This window comes from Leopardus geoffroyi, chromosome A2 (assembly GCF_018350155.1).
Source record: "Leopardus geoffroyi isolate Oge1 chromosome A2, O.geoffroyi_Oge1_pat1.0, whole genome shotgun sequence".
In the NCBI taxonomy this organism is placed as follows: domain Eukaryota; kingdom Metazoa; phylum Chordata; class Mammalia; order Carnivora; family Felidae; genus Leopardus; species Leopardus geoffroyi.
Genome location: NC_059331.1, coordinates 72,319,802 through 72,337,469, shown reverse-complemented (window position 1 = coordinate 72,337,469; position 17,668 = coordinate 72,319,802). Strand labels below are relative to the sequence as shown.

At 47.0% G+C, this 17,668-nt stretch overlaps 1 protein-coding gene across 3 annotated transcripts in view; it reads right to left on the bottom strand.

Annotated features, from left to right (window-relative positions):
• Positions 1 to 15,963, bottom strand: part of GLI3 (GLI family zinc finger 3) — a 282,508-nt gene extending 266,545 nt beyond the window's left edge. For 2 of the 3 annotated variants that reach the window (XM_045494342.1, XM_045494344.1), the window contains exons 1-2: positions 15,453 to 15,563; positions 1,353 to 1,517 (exon numbers count right to left, since the gene is read on the bottom strand). In XM_045494342.1, the coding sequence (XP_045350298.1) occupies positions 1,353 to 1,476 (124 nt within the window). In that variant the 5' untranslated portion in view covers positions 1,477 to 1,517; positions 15,453 to 15,563. Of the gene's footprint in view, positions 1 to 1,352; positions 1,518 to 15,452; positions 15,564 to 15,742 lie in introns of those variants that run through there. The other variant, XM_045494343.1, reaches the window with a different exon arrangement.
• Between the last annotated feature and the right edge of the window lie 1,705 nt (positions 15,964 to 17,668).

The window sequence follows — 17,668 nt, the reverse complement described above, 5'->3', positions numbered from 1 at the left end:
ATACCACAAATAAAGGGAGAAATACGGATAAATTTCCACATGTACGTAAAGTAAATTCATTATTTTAGACATAAATATATCTCCCTACGGATCAATTCAAAACTGGACCCATTCGCAGCAGATTTAGTGCCAGCCCCTCCAGTGGCCCAGACAAGCCAGCGGTGCACACTGGTGACATCCGGGAAGGAGAACGCAGGAGCGGCACGCACTCGCCATGAGCAGGGATGGGCACAGGGACCAGGGACCAGGCTCCTCAGTGTCAGCTCAGGCAGTGCCAGTCAGGAAAGGCAGGTGCAGCTTTGTTTCCTGGATGTCTGCCTTCAGAGTCAAAGGATCTGAGCTGCAAGTTACCTTCCAAAGTAGATTTGGACTCCCCAATTGTATATAAAAAAATGTAAATCAAGCCAGTAAACTCTTTCTCGGAATAAATAAAATAAAAGCCCATAGGGAAGGAGGTAGCACGTTGGCTCACGGAAATCAGTGTGTCCAGATTTGCAGTGCCCGAAAAACCGGGAGAAAAGTCTGGCTTATTCTTCCTAAGAGCACATGGAAAAGTGGAGAACAATGAGAGAGGGGGACCAGGGAGGCTATGAAATCTGCAAAAAGCAAAGGTACCAACTGGCCTAAGAGAGTAGAAAAGGGGGGCAAAGGAAGCGGTCACCATGAACCTGTTCAGCCTGCTTTTTTCCAGAGGGGGCTCTGGAATTTGTTTGCAATGCTCCATGCTTGAACTGAAATGCCTCTCAACACTGCTTAAAATATTAAAAAATACAACATACGGGAACAACAGCTATGTGTTATCTGCGAACACAATTAAGTCCATTTTTATAAGCAAAACCTGCATCTCAGATAGCAGTGTTACCTCGAGGTCCAACCATTAACAGCTTTTAAAATTCTTTCGAATGAACTCCAGAGTTGGGGGGGGGGGGGCGCGGGGGGGTGCAGATCCCTAAATCTTGACAAGGCAACTTTTGAGTCTTTTGTAATAACTAATAACTAATTATTCCGACTAGTGGAGACTTTTCCGTGTGAAATGCAAAGTATTTTGAACTCCTGCCAGGCTAATCAAGATGATTTCCAAAATGCCACAACAGGAACTTCCTATAATAAATAACCTATCACATTTACATCTCAAATTAGAAAATTTGGAAGAAAACATGTAGCTGCGGTGCCAAAATAGAGACTGCTAAAGCCTGCCCATCCCACGCCCCCCAGCCTCCACCCCCATTTGCTTTCTTTAGCCTCTCAAGGAATAGACCCCGGTCCAGGTGCAAATGCTCAATGCACCAGGAATGCAGAGAACACAAAAATGACTGTAGGCTTGGCTGCCGGTGATCCCCGTGGCCGCTCACCATTGGAAGTGGTGCTGGAGGCCACGGCTTTCTCGCTGACATCTGTTCGCGTGGAGCATTTCACTATGGAATTCTCCACTTTCTTCTTCTCAGGGGTGGTGGAACTGCGGGACTGGGCCTCCATGATGCTTTCTCATTACTTCAGCTCTCTGCTACCAGGAACGCCTAAAACGAAACAGTGCCATCAGCTTCCAGGAAGGGTGGGGGGAGGGGGGCAGGAAAAAAAATCTCACTGAGAAGCCCACTTCACCTGCCGAGCTTTAGCAGGGTCCAAAATCTGGAAGACCCTGGCCCACAAGTTTTCTTGCAAAAATACCTCCAAGTCGGAATAACGAGCCAAATTCTGTCTACACACACCAAAGGAGATGGCAGGGGAAATACCCACAATGTGAGACTTTCCCCAAATTCCTACAGGGGCATCTGTTATCAAGTGATGTCAAGATTCCGATTTCCAACTGTGTTTAGAGTGTGAAACCCAACGGTAAGCCACATCTACAAATGCCACTTCGGGTGGTCAGATTTGTAGGCAGGGGCACTGTGACAGCCTTCCAAAAAAGGGGAAGGTTTGTAAGTATCAGTTAGATGTTTTAAAGAGCATGACCGTTTCTCAAAATCCAAGCCCTACTCATAGTTTGGAAGCAGAGGGTAATCTGAGCCAGGAAGCCAGTGATGTTTGCTCCCCTCTCTAAGATGATCTGAATTGCAATACGCCCTTGGATTGAATTAATCCTAATTCAATCAAGTAAACCAGACTCTTTAAGCTTTCTTAAAACATGAGAACGTTTCAATCCATTTGTGCTACATTTTTAAAACCAACAAAGGCGTCAGAACATGCTCTGGATCCCACAGGAAAAGTCAAAGATTGCGGACAGCAAAGCCTGGGACTGCTTAAGAAATACTGAAACCCCGCTAAAGGCAAGCACAGTGGGTCCTCTTTCACTGGCTTCATTCGTGTGGTAACTGTCCTAACTCATCATTCATCAATTTTCACTCTCTTAGGTTCTTGTTCTTGTTTTGTGTTTTTTTTTTGTTTTTTTTGTTTTGTTTTGTTTTTTTGCAGTTGTGAGCTGCACCTACAAAGAAGACACGAGAAAATGAAAGGTACCCTCTCCCACATGTTTTCTTCAAGCCATCTAGATTGCGAACACTCATGGTGGCCCCTTCTTCGGGCAAGTCTGCTGATTTTCCACATTCAGCTGACACCACCGTGTTCCATCAAAACAACGATCAGCAAAATAAAATAAGCAATTGCTTAGCCCACTGAAAGAGTTAAAATACCAGATGAAATCTTTTTAGTCATCCTCAACTCCGATTTGCGAGGGAAATGTAAATTCTTTCTTTATTGTACCAGAGTCCCCTAGATCTGGAATTCAAGTAACTAGAAAAGCTTCCGATCCCGAGGCTGCCTCCCACTGGAGCACCAGCTCTTCTGCTAACTTCTACTGTCATTCACTGCAAAACACACAAGTTTTTTAAGAACAGCTGTTCTAGAATAAGAAAGAAAAAAGGCAGCCTGGAGTTAAATTTACATATCAACTGTGAGATCCCCTGCAAATTCGGTAACATGCCTCAAAGAGCACTCGGTAGCAAAGTACAACAGTAAAGGAGCCTCCGGACTGCCCTGCTGCTGGGCAACACCCTCAGGAGCAGCTACCTGAATGGTGCCCCCGGAGTTTTCCAGTGGTTGGGTTTTCTCTTCTGTCACATAACACAATCACACCTTGGGACCTGGGGCTTAACCTTGGGGGAAGGTGGGTATAGTCCTCTTTAAGAGTTTGTGAAAGGTTATGGATCTTGAGCCCAGAAAAATACTCTGAAACACACACCAAAAAGGGTACGTTTGATTTCCAAGGGATCACAGGCCCTCCAAGTTCTCCCATGAATCCAGATAGAGAACCCTTGGAGGAGAGACTCTCAACAGTCTCTTTTTGCTCTAACGATCTCAGAGCCATTCTAATGTTTTGGACTGCTCCCCCTAGATTGATTTAAATATTATCTTTAAAATATGCCATGAGAACACTTCATCCAAGCCCGAGTGCTGATTCCCAGGGTAGTCAAAGAGCCACCTGGACCAGCCTTGCTACAGGGCTTGCAAAACATTTGGATTCCCAGGTCCAATCCCTGAGGGCTCTAGCAGGTGGCACCTGGAATCTTTATTTTAGCCAGGACTGGTGATCATCAGGCTCACTGAAGCTTGCAGACAACCATTCCACTCCTTTGTGTTCACTGTATGGACCCCGTGCAACAGGTACCCATTTTAGTTTTTGCTGATTCGATGACATAAGGAGTGAATGGCACCCCAGAGTACTGAATGTCAACAGCCCGCCATCAATAATGAACTCATCTTCCAGAATCTTTTGCAGAACGGCCTCATGGCCGTCTTCTCCTCTAGATCCTAACTAAGCTCTATGAAGACAAGCACCACGGTCATCTTCCTCGTACCTCCATACCCATAAGAATGTTTACGGAGTAAATAAGTGATCCAGAGATGACCCAGTGGCCTGGAGAATTCTGCAATGTCTTGACTCTTAATCACCACTGATTTCGCTACATATGTTGTCTTTTATACCCAGTGTTTCTTTGAAAACTGACAAATTATATAAAAACTAAAAACTTTAACAGGAATATTTAATTAATCAAAACAGTCTGTTTGCAACCATTTTGGGATGAACAGGCATTTACTATAATTGTTTCCCTCAAAACCCACATACAGTTTTATTGGTCGCATTTGGATGGGGTTTGCTAAATTAAAAATGCACATGGAAACAAGCCAATGGAAGGAAGGAAGGAAGGAAGGAAGGAAGGAAGGAAGGAAGAGAAAGAAAGAAAGAGAGAAAGAAAGAAAGAAAGAAAGAAAGAAAGAAAGAAAGAAAGAAAAGAAAAGAAAGAAAGAAAGAAAAAGGGAAACACATGAAGAGATGGGATTCCTTCCTGGCTAAGAAGGAAGTCTCTCCCTAAGTAGAGGGAGCTAATTAACATTGGTGAGGTGACAAGTCGCCAAAGTTCCTTGACAAACTTGGGTTTTGTGGAGTTGTTGGTTTTTCCCCCAAGCAAAGGACTTCGTTTTAACAAAGCAATAAACCCTCCAAATACTCATCACCAGAGAGAGAGGCTCACGTGAGAAGAGGTAAAGCCCCAGGCACTGACGGAAAATGCACTAATTAATGGTCTTAGAGAATACTAATTCCTATCCCCTCCCCCTGTTGGAAATGGATTTCTAAAAAATGGGCCTTTGGTCACTCAAGAATCTACCCCTTTCTTCTATTTTGACAACTTATTTTTGGATCTCATTAGTTAGTAACTAATTATTTAAAAGTGTGGTTTATGCTTGGAACAGGGCTATAAAAATGGCAACTTGCCAAGGCAGACATCTGCTTCCTGTATATCCCTATAAATTATATCAGCTTATTTTACTGATAAAAACACAACTTTGTCCCTGTCAGTTGCAAAGGAGAAAGTTTTAACATTCTAGGCCCTCACACCTCATAGCAGAGAAGGGTCTGCTTCTGGCTGTGGTGGCAGTTTTTTCAGAGACACGTCAAGCCGTTTGGAACTCAATCCTGATTTGATGTACAAAAGCATGAGGTACAGAAGTGACTAGTATAAGCCAATCAATCAATCAATCAGTCAATCCTGGTGGAATCTTAAAAGTCACGCAACTGAAGCAGTGGCCCCATACTATTTTCACAACCTGGAATTTCTGAGATAATAAAGTGTAAGTTATTTAAAACATAAGTTGCGAGGAACACTTTTCGGGTTCAGCCTCAGTTCGAAGATTCTTCTCTGAAGAAAACATGCCACTGGTTTTTAGATGTGAATGAAAGGTGACTCTTCCCCACCCTGACAGTGTTCCCTCCTTGCCACACTCCACCCTGTTGTTCAGGCCCTTTCCACCACTGCAGCACTGCATGCAAGATTTGCTGGCATGCCCCTTGACTGTTTAGGCTTATGGGGAAAAAAATCTATTTGTAACTGATGTTGGAGCAGTTTGGGGGGGGGGGGGGGAGGTGGGAATGCAACCTAGGAAAACTCTTGATAGTGTGGACCTGCTCAAGCTTGAGGCTGCATAGGTAAATGGAGGGATAAAAATTCCTTCCTGAGAGCAAACAGTCCTGGCTTTTCCCATTCAACTGTCCTTGAACCTTTTGTAATTTTCCCGGAGGCCTAAACCCAGGGCACGATTAATTCCAGAACCCTATTCTCAACCTAATCCCTTGCCTACTAGAAACCTGGCTGCAGGTGGGTCTTTCCTCTCTGAATTGTAAGTCCGAACTTGCATCAACCGCCTCCAGAAGCAAGCATCCAAAGCTTGCCGGAGCCACTGACCAGCTGTCGGTGGAGTTAGCGCATGGCTCCCGGCCAAAGTTGGCTAGACTGCAACAGACCAAATTCTGACCATTCTTGTGGGGACCTACGTTTGAAACTGCACTTTCACACAGATGGCCTCGAGTGGCCCGCTCTTTAGAGCTGCAATGGAAAACCACTACCACGACCACCACCCAGGAACTTTCATCACTGCAAAGAGGAGTCCCCACCATTCAGTATTATAACAACTATCCAGGCCGTGGGCCCTGGTGATTTCGGGAGAGCTCCCGCGCTCGGCCTGCGCTTCCTCACCGGCCTCCCTTCGTGCAGTCCCGCCGACGGTGGCGGGCTCCCGGTCCTCGCGCCCGTCCCGCTCCCCCGCGCCCCTCCCCGGACGGGCCTGCAGCTCTCAGCGGGCGCGCGGTGCTCCGGGCCCGGGTCGGTCCGGCGGAGGGCTCGGCGCCGCGCCCGCCCTCCTCCCCCCCGGCGGCCGGCAGGCCCCCCCCCCCCGCCCCGCGGCCCCGCGGCCCCCCGCGCCCCGCGTCCGGGTCTGGCTCCCAGCAGCCGCTCCGAGTCGCATTCCTGAGGCGGGCTTCCTGCAAGTCGCAAGCGGCGGGGCCCAACGCCCCGAGCCCGCCGGGCCTGGGCAGGGAAAGGAGCGCCCCAGATCACTTCCATCGCGCCGGCCACCCCGCTCCCCGGGAATCTTGCCGGGCATTGGAGCACTCTGCAGCTGGCCGGGCAACCCTTCCCGCGGACCGTCGTCCGCGGTGGCCCTGCTTTCGTTCACACGGCTGTTTCACCAGTTGAAACCAGAGAGGTGCAACTTTGCAGGTACTGTCTGCAGTGCAACACCCTACATGTCTCGCCGTGATAAAACATCGGGGGAACTCTTGGGGTCTTCAGGAAACCAGGGGCTGTGAGCTTCACTCCCCAAACTTCTAACTCGCCGTCCATCAACCTGGCCCCCAAATGAGGTTTCTGCACCAGCTGTCCTAAGTAGATTCAGATGTTGTGAATGGTGAAGGCACAGACACATCTTGTCTCTCAGGGAGGGAGGCCCTCAGTGGAGTTCCAAAGTTCAACCTCAACCATGAGGCTTTACGTAGTAAATAGAGAGGATGAAAAATCACAATTCTGGCAACGTGCAGAAATCAGCCTTTCCCCTTGCACATCTCTGCAGTGAAACCTGGGATCCACATGCAAGCAGGATTTCTTCATAACTTCAACAGTTAAAATTTCTTAAAGAAAGCACCAGTGCTAAAACCAACATTTAAAATGATGTTTGAACTGTATACAAGGACTTTCTAATCTAAGGTGAAATGAAACAGTAGTTATAAACTGATAATGCATCCTTTGTGAACAGCAGACTACTTAATTTATTTCCCTAATCCAGTTGGTTTATTTTTAAGTTGCCTGAACTTGGGCAATAATTCTCTTCCATTTTTTTTTTCCTTAATGCATTCAAAGATGTAAAAAAACTAAGTTAAAAGCTTGCTGTGGTAACCTGATGCGTTTCTGATAGGTTGAAACAGCTCCTGCCAATGAGGGATCAGAGAGAAGGCATTCCAGTAGACAGCAGCGCTTTTAACAGCACCATGATTAGGCCTGAAGTGAGAAATTATTCTGTGCAGCCTAGGGAACTATTGCTCACGTGGAATAAGGCTTTCCTCCAGAGAAATTACATTTACTTACACCTGCCTGTATATTTATAAGCTGAATGATCTCCTTAATGTGCTCATGTTTTAAAAAGCCAGGAGGAACCAGCCTGACTAAAGATATCTGAGGGGTCCCCCCTGCATCACTGAGGAGTGACATTTCTCTCACACTTCACTAACTAGCACATTGACTCCTACTCCAAGATGCTACTCCTGAAGCATCTTTTAAGGAAATTTTCCTATTAAATAGTTTAAGGAAAATTTCCTATTAAATAATTATACCTTCCTACAGCATTAAAAATCAGTTTCTAATGAAAATGAATCCTTCAGGAAGAGGGGGGAAAAAATCAAGAAGCACAAACTAATGCTGATTTTAACTTTAGATCGATTCTGGAAGTAAAAACTGGGTCTGAGTTTCAAGGAGCAACATTTAGGAAATGTAAAAGGCTTCAGTGGATTTCGTATAACCATGCATTAAGAAAACCTCTCCCAGGTTTGTAATATGGGTGATGTTTCCTTGCGCTCCAACTGTCTTCCTGAACTTAAAATCAATTTCATATGCAGAACCTGTGACCCGCCAACCTTTCCCAAGATCTCAGGCTTTCTCTCCTCACCCTTCCCTGCCTGCACTGCTTTCCTTTTCTGCAAGAAAAGAAGCTCTACTTCCTAAGTTCTTAATGAAATCTTCATGAATGGTTAACTACAGCATTTTTAAATGTACAATTATTTTTACCTTTACGTACGATTTTACTTTTCCTTAATTAGAAAAACCTAAAGGGTTGGTGGCAAATAAGAAAGCCACGATCTGTTCCAAGTTGCCTCAAGTGGCCTCTGGTAGCCTAGAGGGTTCCCCAAATCTGCTGCCTATTGTTTTCGATCTTTCGTTACTACATTTGAGGATCCTGATCTCAACTAAGCAGCATTCATGACAGACATCCCAAAATGGAATTACTCTAAAAGGAATGGAATTACTCGAAGGGGAAATGACTGCCTGGCTATGGATTAAGTGAATTTGGCTTTAGTCAATTAATGACATCTAAACTTTGAAGAAATCCACATACTTAACTTCAACCATTGAAAAGCTTTTTTGACATGAAGTAATCACTGCTATTACGGTTAAAATCGCAAATGACAGTTTGTGCAGCGGCCTGCCATCTGTATTTAAGACAAAAGATCAGCAGCTACTCTTTCTCTGCTGCCAGTAGCACTTTATGAGAAACATTTGAGGGGAGTATAAGGTCATTATTTAATACTTGTTACCATTTCGGAGTTTTGCAAAATGGTAAAGCATCATCCAGTTTACTCTGGTTAGGCTTTGCAACTCCGCTTAGGCTTTGCAGGAAGCGCCCTGCATCAGCAGGTGCCACTCACAAATGAGTAATAATGTGGAGTAAGCCAGCACCCCCACTTTTCTGTGTGTTTGCCGAAGACAGTCCTCAGACAGAAAATGAGATCTAGAAGTCAGTTGTCAGTCTACGGATCAGCTGAGCTCATGAAAACTGTATTTCCCTTAAACCCACATATTATCACAAAAACATCCTGTCTGATCAAAGGTGTTCCTTGTCTCCCGTCGCTGAGGTCTACATGAATTACAAGTTTTCACACATTTTCAGAAGAAAAAAAAAAAAAAAAAACCTGAATTTAAAAATTCTTCTTCTAGAACTTACATAACTTTCGGTTCCTAAAATCATGTGTGTCTTTACATTCAAGCTTAAGGGGAGAGAATGAATGTCCTATAAATAGTAATTTACTTTTCAACCATCACAAATACTAGACCAAGAATACCTTCTGGGTGTAAAAATCAGCTGGGAATATCCCAAAGGTACTTACTGTATTTTCTATGATGTGTTGTTCATCATACTTTATCCTCACAATTTTTTAACTTGTGACTCTGGAATCTTAATTGTGATTTAAAAAGCAAATTTTCAAAAATTTAAGGATTTTTAATGAGTCTTAGTAAAAACCGGCCCCTGCTCCACTCAGCCTGTAAACTTGGCTTGTTCACAGACAGAATTCTTCAGCTTATCGTTCACACCCGCCCCCCACGCCCCCAGTCATGTACAAAACTGCCAATTCAAACTATACCAAACTGCACACCCTCCCGGTGAAATGCTTGGGTATGGGATTTCATTTGAACACCCACAGTCCACACCGCAGGTGCTTTTCTGAAGAGCCATGACCTGGTCCACACTGCTGGCCACTCCATTCAGCTTTCCATTCATATGAGTTCATTAAGGCTTCATTCTTGGGAGGCTGGCTGAGGTTTCTCTACACACAGGTAACTCTCTTGAGACTGAACTCTTCTTTTTAAAAATATCACAAAATGAAAACAATAATACAGTGTCACTGCCTCATGCCTTCATTACAGCAACTTGTGAGTTATCTTTCATCCAAATTGTGAGTTTTCGGTTCCTTGTTATAAAAAAACGATACTTTATGGTGTAAAGCACCCTGGAATATTGTTAGGTATTTTATGCAATTTTCAAAAAAAGTCAGGGTGGCTAAAGCTAAAAACGTGCAAATGAAAATAAGCACATAAGATACCACACTGCTTCCTGAGGTACGCCAACAGGCAGAGATTTCAAAAAAATTACATTTGTCTCCCATTACTTAATTTTGTGGCATAAAAATTATTCAAATATACAATCAAATGCTTATGTTTCAAACATACTCTTTTCTCTTTCACGCGCGCGCGCACGCACACACACACACACACACACACTGTTGCCCCCCTCCCATCAAAAAAAAAAAAAAAAAAAAAGTAAAGAAAAGCCCCAAAGCTGTTTCAGGCCAGCAATCAATCCAATTTACTGCAGGTACAATTTCTATGTACGGTGCATGCCACAACAAAATCACAGTATGATGCCAACAGGGCCCTTAAGAAAGTTCTCCCCTAAATCTCTGGAAAGGAGCTTTAAAAGAAAGCAAGGATTACAGTCAGCTAGAAGGTAGGGAGGGGACTTACCTCAAACCCAGCCAAGCGGAAATCAGAGCAGTAATTCTACAAGTCGACAGAGTACACTTTCAAAGCTATAATGGTGTGAAGAAGTGCCGGGCAGCATGGCCTGAAGGCAGCACTAATACACTGATGACTAATGGCTGGGCCAGGGCGGACAATGAATTTGGGGCTTGAAAACTAACAGAAACCATGCAGTACTTTGACAAATGGGCTTTCACAATTTCATTCATTGAATAACCTTTAAGCACAAAATTGGCCGAGTTCTCTTGGGAATTATATGACATGTTGTTGGACGATGATGTAAGTATTTTCTTTTCTAATTATGACTCTTCTGCAAAATGCAAAAGCACCGTATATGAGGACACGAGTGCAGATACTACAGATGCAGATGTGGAGCTCAACACAATATTGCCTTTCAGGAGGGGGCTGGAATGTTCCAATGCCACCTTATTAACTATGTAATGGCTTGTTCATTCAGTCTCTTTAGAGAGCCATAGATTTTTCTGGGACATTCTGTCGGGTTGAAATATACACACACAGAACAAAAAACACTTTCACATTTAAAAAAAAAAAAAACCTACAAGTGGCCATGAGTAGCTAAGAAGTGTGGTGCTAAAATATAGTACATTTCGACTTACACGTGGAAAAAAGTCTAATTTTAAGGGGCCGGGCAAAGGCAGGGTGCCTTAAAACAATTGAGACACCACGTGAAGTTTGCACTTAGGAATGCATTTAACATCCCAGGCCTTTCAGAGGGCTCCCTTCCCTCATCTCTGCCTCACTGGTCCTTCGATTTACAAATCCTAATTTTGGCAATTTTTAGAGAGAAAATGAAATATCTAAAGTGTCTCTAAATTAACAACATCACTTACTCCAGACAGCATTGCCTTTAGCAGCTCCTAAAAACTTAAGAAAAGGATCTTGAAACAGGAAGCTTAGTGAGCTCATAAAACTGTTGTTGGAGCCAGGAACACATAGCATATTTAATCTGCAAACTGTGGGAGTCTACAGTGATTTCAGCAAGATCTGAGGCATGCCCTCAAGGTTTGCTGGGATCTGGGATTAGGGGGTTGATAAGAACCTCTACTGCCCATGGACATGTTTTTCTTCTGCAGTTAAACACAAATGCATAGAGACGTCTGACTGCTGCTTGGCGTTACTGCTCAAGTTATATAAAAGCTTTGCAGCTCCTTTTGCTGTCAATATATCAAAGTTTAAAAAAAAATCATCAAAGTGTGAAATTTCATTTAAAGTCTTCGCCAGTCTACAGCTCTATTTCACAGGCCCATCACATAAAAGTAAAGATGAAAAATACACTGAAAGTACTCGGAAAAGTTTGCAGCGGTACCCCTGCCCTGCTGTTGTTTATTCTGTCTCCCTTTATTTGCTTTGAAACTCGAACAAATCAATTTTCATCTAGAAAAAAACTGACACGAAGTCAAGGGCAGCATCTTCTACCAGCCTTTAATGAAAGAACAACCTGAAGTCATTATTAGAGTTGGGATATTTTGCTAAACAAATTAAATTTATACACGCGCGTGCACGCGCACGCACACACACACACACACACAGAGGCACATTCCCTCTATAGTCACTTCAACGTTTTAATTGCTTCTCATGATATAAGTTGGCAGAAAATTTTTTGAATCTTCCAAAACAAGTCAGACCGACTATGGAATATGAATGCCAGCAAAACTAAAACCTCCTTCAAAGAACTCTTTAGCTGGGGATTTACAACAATTGCATAGAGAAGAAAAGTCTGACTTTTAAGATAATCTACTATAGTCTAAAAGCATTAACATTCCATTGCTAAGGTTTTCTTGAGGATTTCATGACTCAGTGATTCACTTTTCCTCCAAGACTGGTTTTCCTTAGTACATAACTGCCTCCATATAAGTAAGTGCATGGAACAATGATCATTAAATCGTTTCCTTTCATACACTCCCAAACCCAAGCCTCCAAAAAGGGGGGGAGGGGAGAATCTCAGTAAGGCAGGATACCTTCCACACAGAGAAGGACCTCGGAGAGGCGAAGCACAGGGTTAGTCTGAAACCCTTGCAGCGTGCAGGTAATTAAAACTGGCCAAGAAACAAAGGAAGGTCCAACTTTTAGGCTTGGGCATCAAGTTGATAAATTAATGACTCTTTCATTAAATAAGTAATGAAAGAACTCAACAGAGCCATTTTTCATCAGTACTGAATTTTCTCATTTCTGTCTGTAGTCCTTTGCAAATCAGGCATACAATAAAAGTGTGTTTAGATCAGGGCTCGAGGAAGGAATACACACACGTCAAAGGTACTGGGAATTAGTCGGTCTCAGAGTTGGACCTACTTTTAGCCTATGAATAATAACACAATCTATACCTTGTGAAGTGCTTCTGCATGTGTGAAATTTCACTAGACACCTCTCACATTGGACTCATTCAGGCATCTTAAACCAAAGCTTCCCGAAGGCTGACTTTAAGAATTATATACCCTGAAAGGATCTCCCCTTAGGCAGGGAGTTTCTAATTAAATAGCTTTTAGTATAAAATAAACTCTCTTCTGTCTGTAAGTATGCTATTACAACTAATTTAAATGTTATTTCATGTTTGTTTTAGGTCAGACTATAGTCTAACTGGCCCAAGTGTTTGTGTATCACGTTATTAAGACCCAATATTTCCTAACATAAACAAATTCTTTAGATACTTCACACAGTTTACATTGTTAAGACCAATCGCCACGGTCTGCATCAAGCCCCTCAACTGAAATGCTGTTCTGCTTTAGAGAAATGAAGAGATTTTGAGGTGATTTCCCTACTTTAAAACACAGCATTTTCTTCCTTGAAAATAATCTTGACACATGTAATTAAGAAAATGTCAGACTATTATTAATTTTTAATTTAAAACCTAAATGAAATAATTACAGGAATCAATCAATAAGGCACCTATTCAAATTACAGAACAATTACATAAATACTCAAAATTAATACTTTAGGCCAATTCTTGAAGATCTCAGTCTGTAATATGCTAAGACATCAAACAAGGTAAAAAAAAGTGTAACGTGGAAACGATGAATAGTTCCTGCCTGAAACAGACTGAAATGAGGTCATTTCAGTTGGCCATGGCAGAGGCCCCCCACCAGCCATGCCCAACACACTCAAGCTGGAACTCTCTTTAAAAGTTCATTTATTTCCACCAGACACACATTTCAGGGATCTAAAGCATGGCCTCATCCAAATTTTGTACAAAATCACATTTGGAGGGAAATGCCTCGTTCTTGGGAATTTCCAGCAAAGTGCTCTGGAAAGACTAATCGCGGAGGAGAAGGGGGAGAAAACAAGGCGAGCAGAAGGTGTTTTTTAGAGCTTATAATACCAGTCCACCTAATGGCACTGCCCGGGTCTTTGCACAGCGGCCGGCCCTCCATACCTCTGACTAAAGGGCTCTTTTACTTGGAGACGCGGACAGTCCATCATTTCAAACTGAAATGGCAGCTGGAAAATGTGGAACAGCTGGCAAAGAGCTGGGAGAAAATGTTTTACATAAATATATGTACATATAAACTGGCAGAGGGCCACGAGCACTGTACCCACGGCCAGAATCTATTCGGCACTGCACACCAGGGAGATGAGAAGTTGGAGGCAGCAGGAGTCGCGAGGAAGATGCCTCCTTAATCCTCCTTCTGCGCGGGGTCAGCCAGGGAAGCCTGGGTCCAGCCCCTCTAGGGACCGCATCTCCTGAAGGAGGTGCAATCAAGGACAGGAACACAAAGTTCAGGGAAGGATAAAAGGCCGGGGTGTGCAGTGGAGCTTTGGCATCTGGCAATCTGCTTAAAAAGTCGCTTCACAGACTCTCCAAGTTTGGGGTAAATATTTACTCCCTCTCCACTTCCTCCCGCCCATTTTCCCTCTGCAACTCAAGAAAGTAACTGTCCCCTGCAGAGCGATTCATACCCAACTCCGCTCTGCGAAAACGCGGCCTCTTAAAAGATCACTGCACGGGCCACGATTGCCCGTACCCCCGCACTCACTCCCTGCAGCTTCTAGCGCTTTTATTTCTTTTGTTTTCTTTCTTTTCTGGTTTTTTTATTTTTTATTTTTTTGCGCTGTCCCTGGAAAGGAAAAGAAATAAAAGAATCCCAAATCATACACAGATGGTACAACTTTCACTTTTCCTCTCCGACGACCGCGGCGCGCGCCTCCGCATCCACACACACCGCACCCCCCCCCCGCCCTCCCGGGGGCGGCGCGGGCTGCGGACGGCCCCCGCAGCAGCGCTCCCCCAGCGGACCCACCTCGCCGCCCGCGCCCGCCGCCCCAGGGGGACGCCGTGGGGCGGGGAGAGGCTCCGGGAGGGGAGCGGGGACGCGGGCGCCACCAACTTCGTCCCCCTCCGGGATGGGGAAACTCTCCGGTCCGTCTCCGGCTGGCCGCGGGCTGAGACACTTGGCAAAGGAGCTCCGGGAAGGAGGGAGCGAACGAAAGCCTCGCTCCGACGCCGCACGGGTCGCTCTCCAAATCTGGGCGCCTTTTGACAGCCATTTTCATTTCCTCCCGCTCCCCCCGTCGGGGACCCCCTCTCGACCCGGAGGCGCGGGCGCGGCCGCAGGAGCCGGCTGCCGGGTGCCCCGGCCCGCGAAACAAAGAACTTCGGGCGGGACGTACCTGCGGCGGCGGCGGCTGTCAAGTCCCCGAACTTCCCATAGACCCGCGTCCGGGGCGCGGGCGGGCGGCTCCCGGCTCCGCGCGGCCGCGGGCGGCGCGGGCTACGGCGAGCGGCCGGGCCGGGCGCGGGGTGCGCCCGCCGCGGGCATGGTGCGGCGCGGGCGGCCGCGGGGCGCGCGGGGAGGGCTGGCGAGCGGCGAGGGCGAGTCGGGGCGGCGAGTGTGCGCGAGGGCGAGTGTGCGAGCGCGCCGGTGCCGGTGGCGCTGCCCCTGCCCGCTCCCTCCCGCTCGTGCAGCTCCGGCATCGGTTTCAGGGATCGTGTAATCCGATCCCTTCTGACTCACAGGCCCTGAGTGACAGTTCTGATTTGGTTCACCCGCGGGAGGGAGGGGAAAGGGAAAGAAAGCAAGCCCCCGCCGCAGTCCCCTCCTGGCATCCAATCGACTTTCTGGAAGAAGGGCCCATCCCGGCCGGGCCGCCCGCGGGGTGGAGGAGCCCCCCAACCCCGACCCCCGCGCCGCGGGCGCTACTCACGGGGTGGAAAAGTTGTCCCTCCGCTCTCTCTTCCCTCCCTCGCGCTCCCTCCTTCCCTCCTCTCTTCGGCTTCCTCCTCCTCCTCCTCCTCCTCCCCGCGCTCCTCCTCCCCCAAGTTTTAACAGAAGTTGCCGGACTCTCCCCCGCGCTCCCTCTTCCTCCGCCCCCGCCCCCGCCCCGTCCCTTTTCTTTCTGCCACTCGCCGGCGCAGTGGGGACGCGCCGAGCAGCGGGACGCCGGCCGCCGCAGGGGGCGAAGTTGGGAAAACTTGGGAGTGCAGCTCGCCTTACTTTTGCTTTCTCGCTCCTTCCAGGCCGCGCCGGGGCCCGTGCTTCCCGCCCGCCGGGTCCCCGCGCCGGGAGCGGGTCCCAGCTGCGACGCGGGCGGCGGCGGCGGCGGCGAGGAGGCGGCGCGCCGCGGGCCGGGATCGGGGGCTGGGGGGAAGCCCGGGCGCCCCGAGCCACGCGCGCGCCTCTCCCCGCCCTCCTCCTCCTCCGCCTCCTCCGCCCCTCCCGGGTCCTCACTCAGACAGATTCTAGCCTGCTCCTCCTCTTCCCCCTCCTTGACCCCGCGCCCGCTCGGCGCGCCGAGGCCCCACCCACCAGGCGAGGGGAAGGGGGCCCGGGCGTGATGTCACGGCCGCCCTCCCCGCCTGCGCCCGCGGCCCCGCCCGGACGCCCCCACCGCCCCCACCCCAGCGCCCGGCGCACGGGGCTGCGTCCTGCCCGCTCCCGTCGCCTCCCACCCCGCCTCGGCTCTCCTTTCTCTCGCTCCCAGTTTGGGCTCCCCTTTCTTCTTTTAAGGCCTCTCTGATCACACCCCGCCTTACCCCCCCCCCCTCCTTTTACATTTCCCCAAGCCAACCCTGAGACTCCCTAGCTCGCCAGAGGATGCTTTTGCAAGTTCAGGGTTTTCCTCTCCACCGGACTCATCTGCCCTTGGGGCCAAATCTGGGAAGTGGGAACTCCCACTACACAGCCTACTGTCCCCATGGGCCACTTTATAAAGGACACAAAAACAAAGACCCCGGCTTTGGAGCCTCGACTCCGACGTGGTGCTTTCCCCTGGGCTGCGGAGTGTCTCTGTCCCTGATTTCCTTGCAGCGGCTCATACTAGTAAGAATTCTTTTCCCTCCTTCCTCAACCGGCCAGTCTACCTTCATCTGTTCCCTCTGAATGTACCCAACGTGGACATGTAACTTAAAAAAGGAATTCCCGGTGGGGGTTGGGGGGAACACACGAAAAAAAGCAAGGAAAGAAAACCCTGTGACATTCCAAAATCCACTCTTCCTGGGGGTAAGCGGAGAGTCTACCCACCCACCAGCCGCCAGCCATGCCTGGAGCTGAGGGTGCACTTGTGTTGACTCGCTGAGCTTCTTGACTGAAGGAAGAACGTGGGTGGATGAATGATTAGCTATTATGATTTGAAGAGCGTTTTGAGATTCAAATGCTTAACTGGAGAATTTTTTAACGGAATCGATGGTGGTGTTCACTATTTGTTTCCTGGGACTTGTTGCTTATCTCAAAAACACGACAAAGCAGACCCTGACTTAAGCTTTTATGGTAGAAGCTGGAGATAAAGTAAGGCTGAAGGTCCTTTTTTAGCCATTGATTTTAAGATTTCTCTCTCTGCCTTACCACTCTTTAAAAAAAATAACTATATAAACCACCACTGACTCATCATACCGAGCAGGGGTCTCAGGATACCTAGGTGGTGGTCCCAGCTTCCCCTCGCTAACTGGCCCCAGGCCCAGGCCAGGGAGGATTCTCTGAGCCTCCCTAAGGCTCTGAGTCCATCTGTGGGATGATGATAGGAAAACCAGGCCACATACCTCCCAGGATGTGTGTGGGTTTCCAATGAGATAATGCATGTGAAAGTATAAAGGGACACAAATGTGTAAGAATTATTATCCTCCCTCCAGCATCAGTGAAATTTTATTTTTTTGTATTCGAGCACTGCTTCTGCCTCAATCACATGAATGCAAATAATACATCCCGATAGCCTCTTCTGTTCACCCACTGGCAAAAAATAAATAAAAAGAAAAAAGACAGCCAATAAATCAACAACTTGAATAAACTAGATATTTTGACTTTTACTTAAAACAGTCTTGGAGCACATTTTGGATCATGAAGATCTCCATTCTTGGTTTTTAAAAGACAAGAACAAAGAAAAGGCAGCTAATCTTTCCTCTTACCCTGTCAGAAGAGCTAAAAACA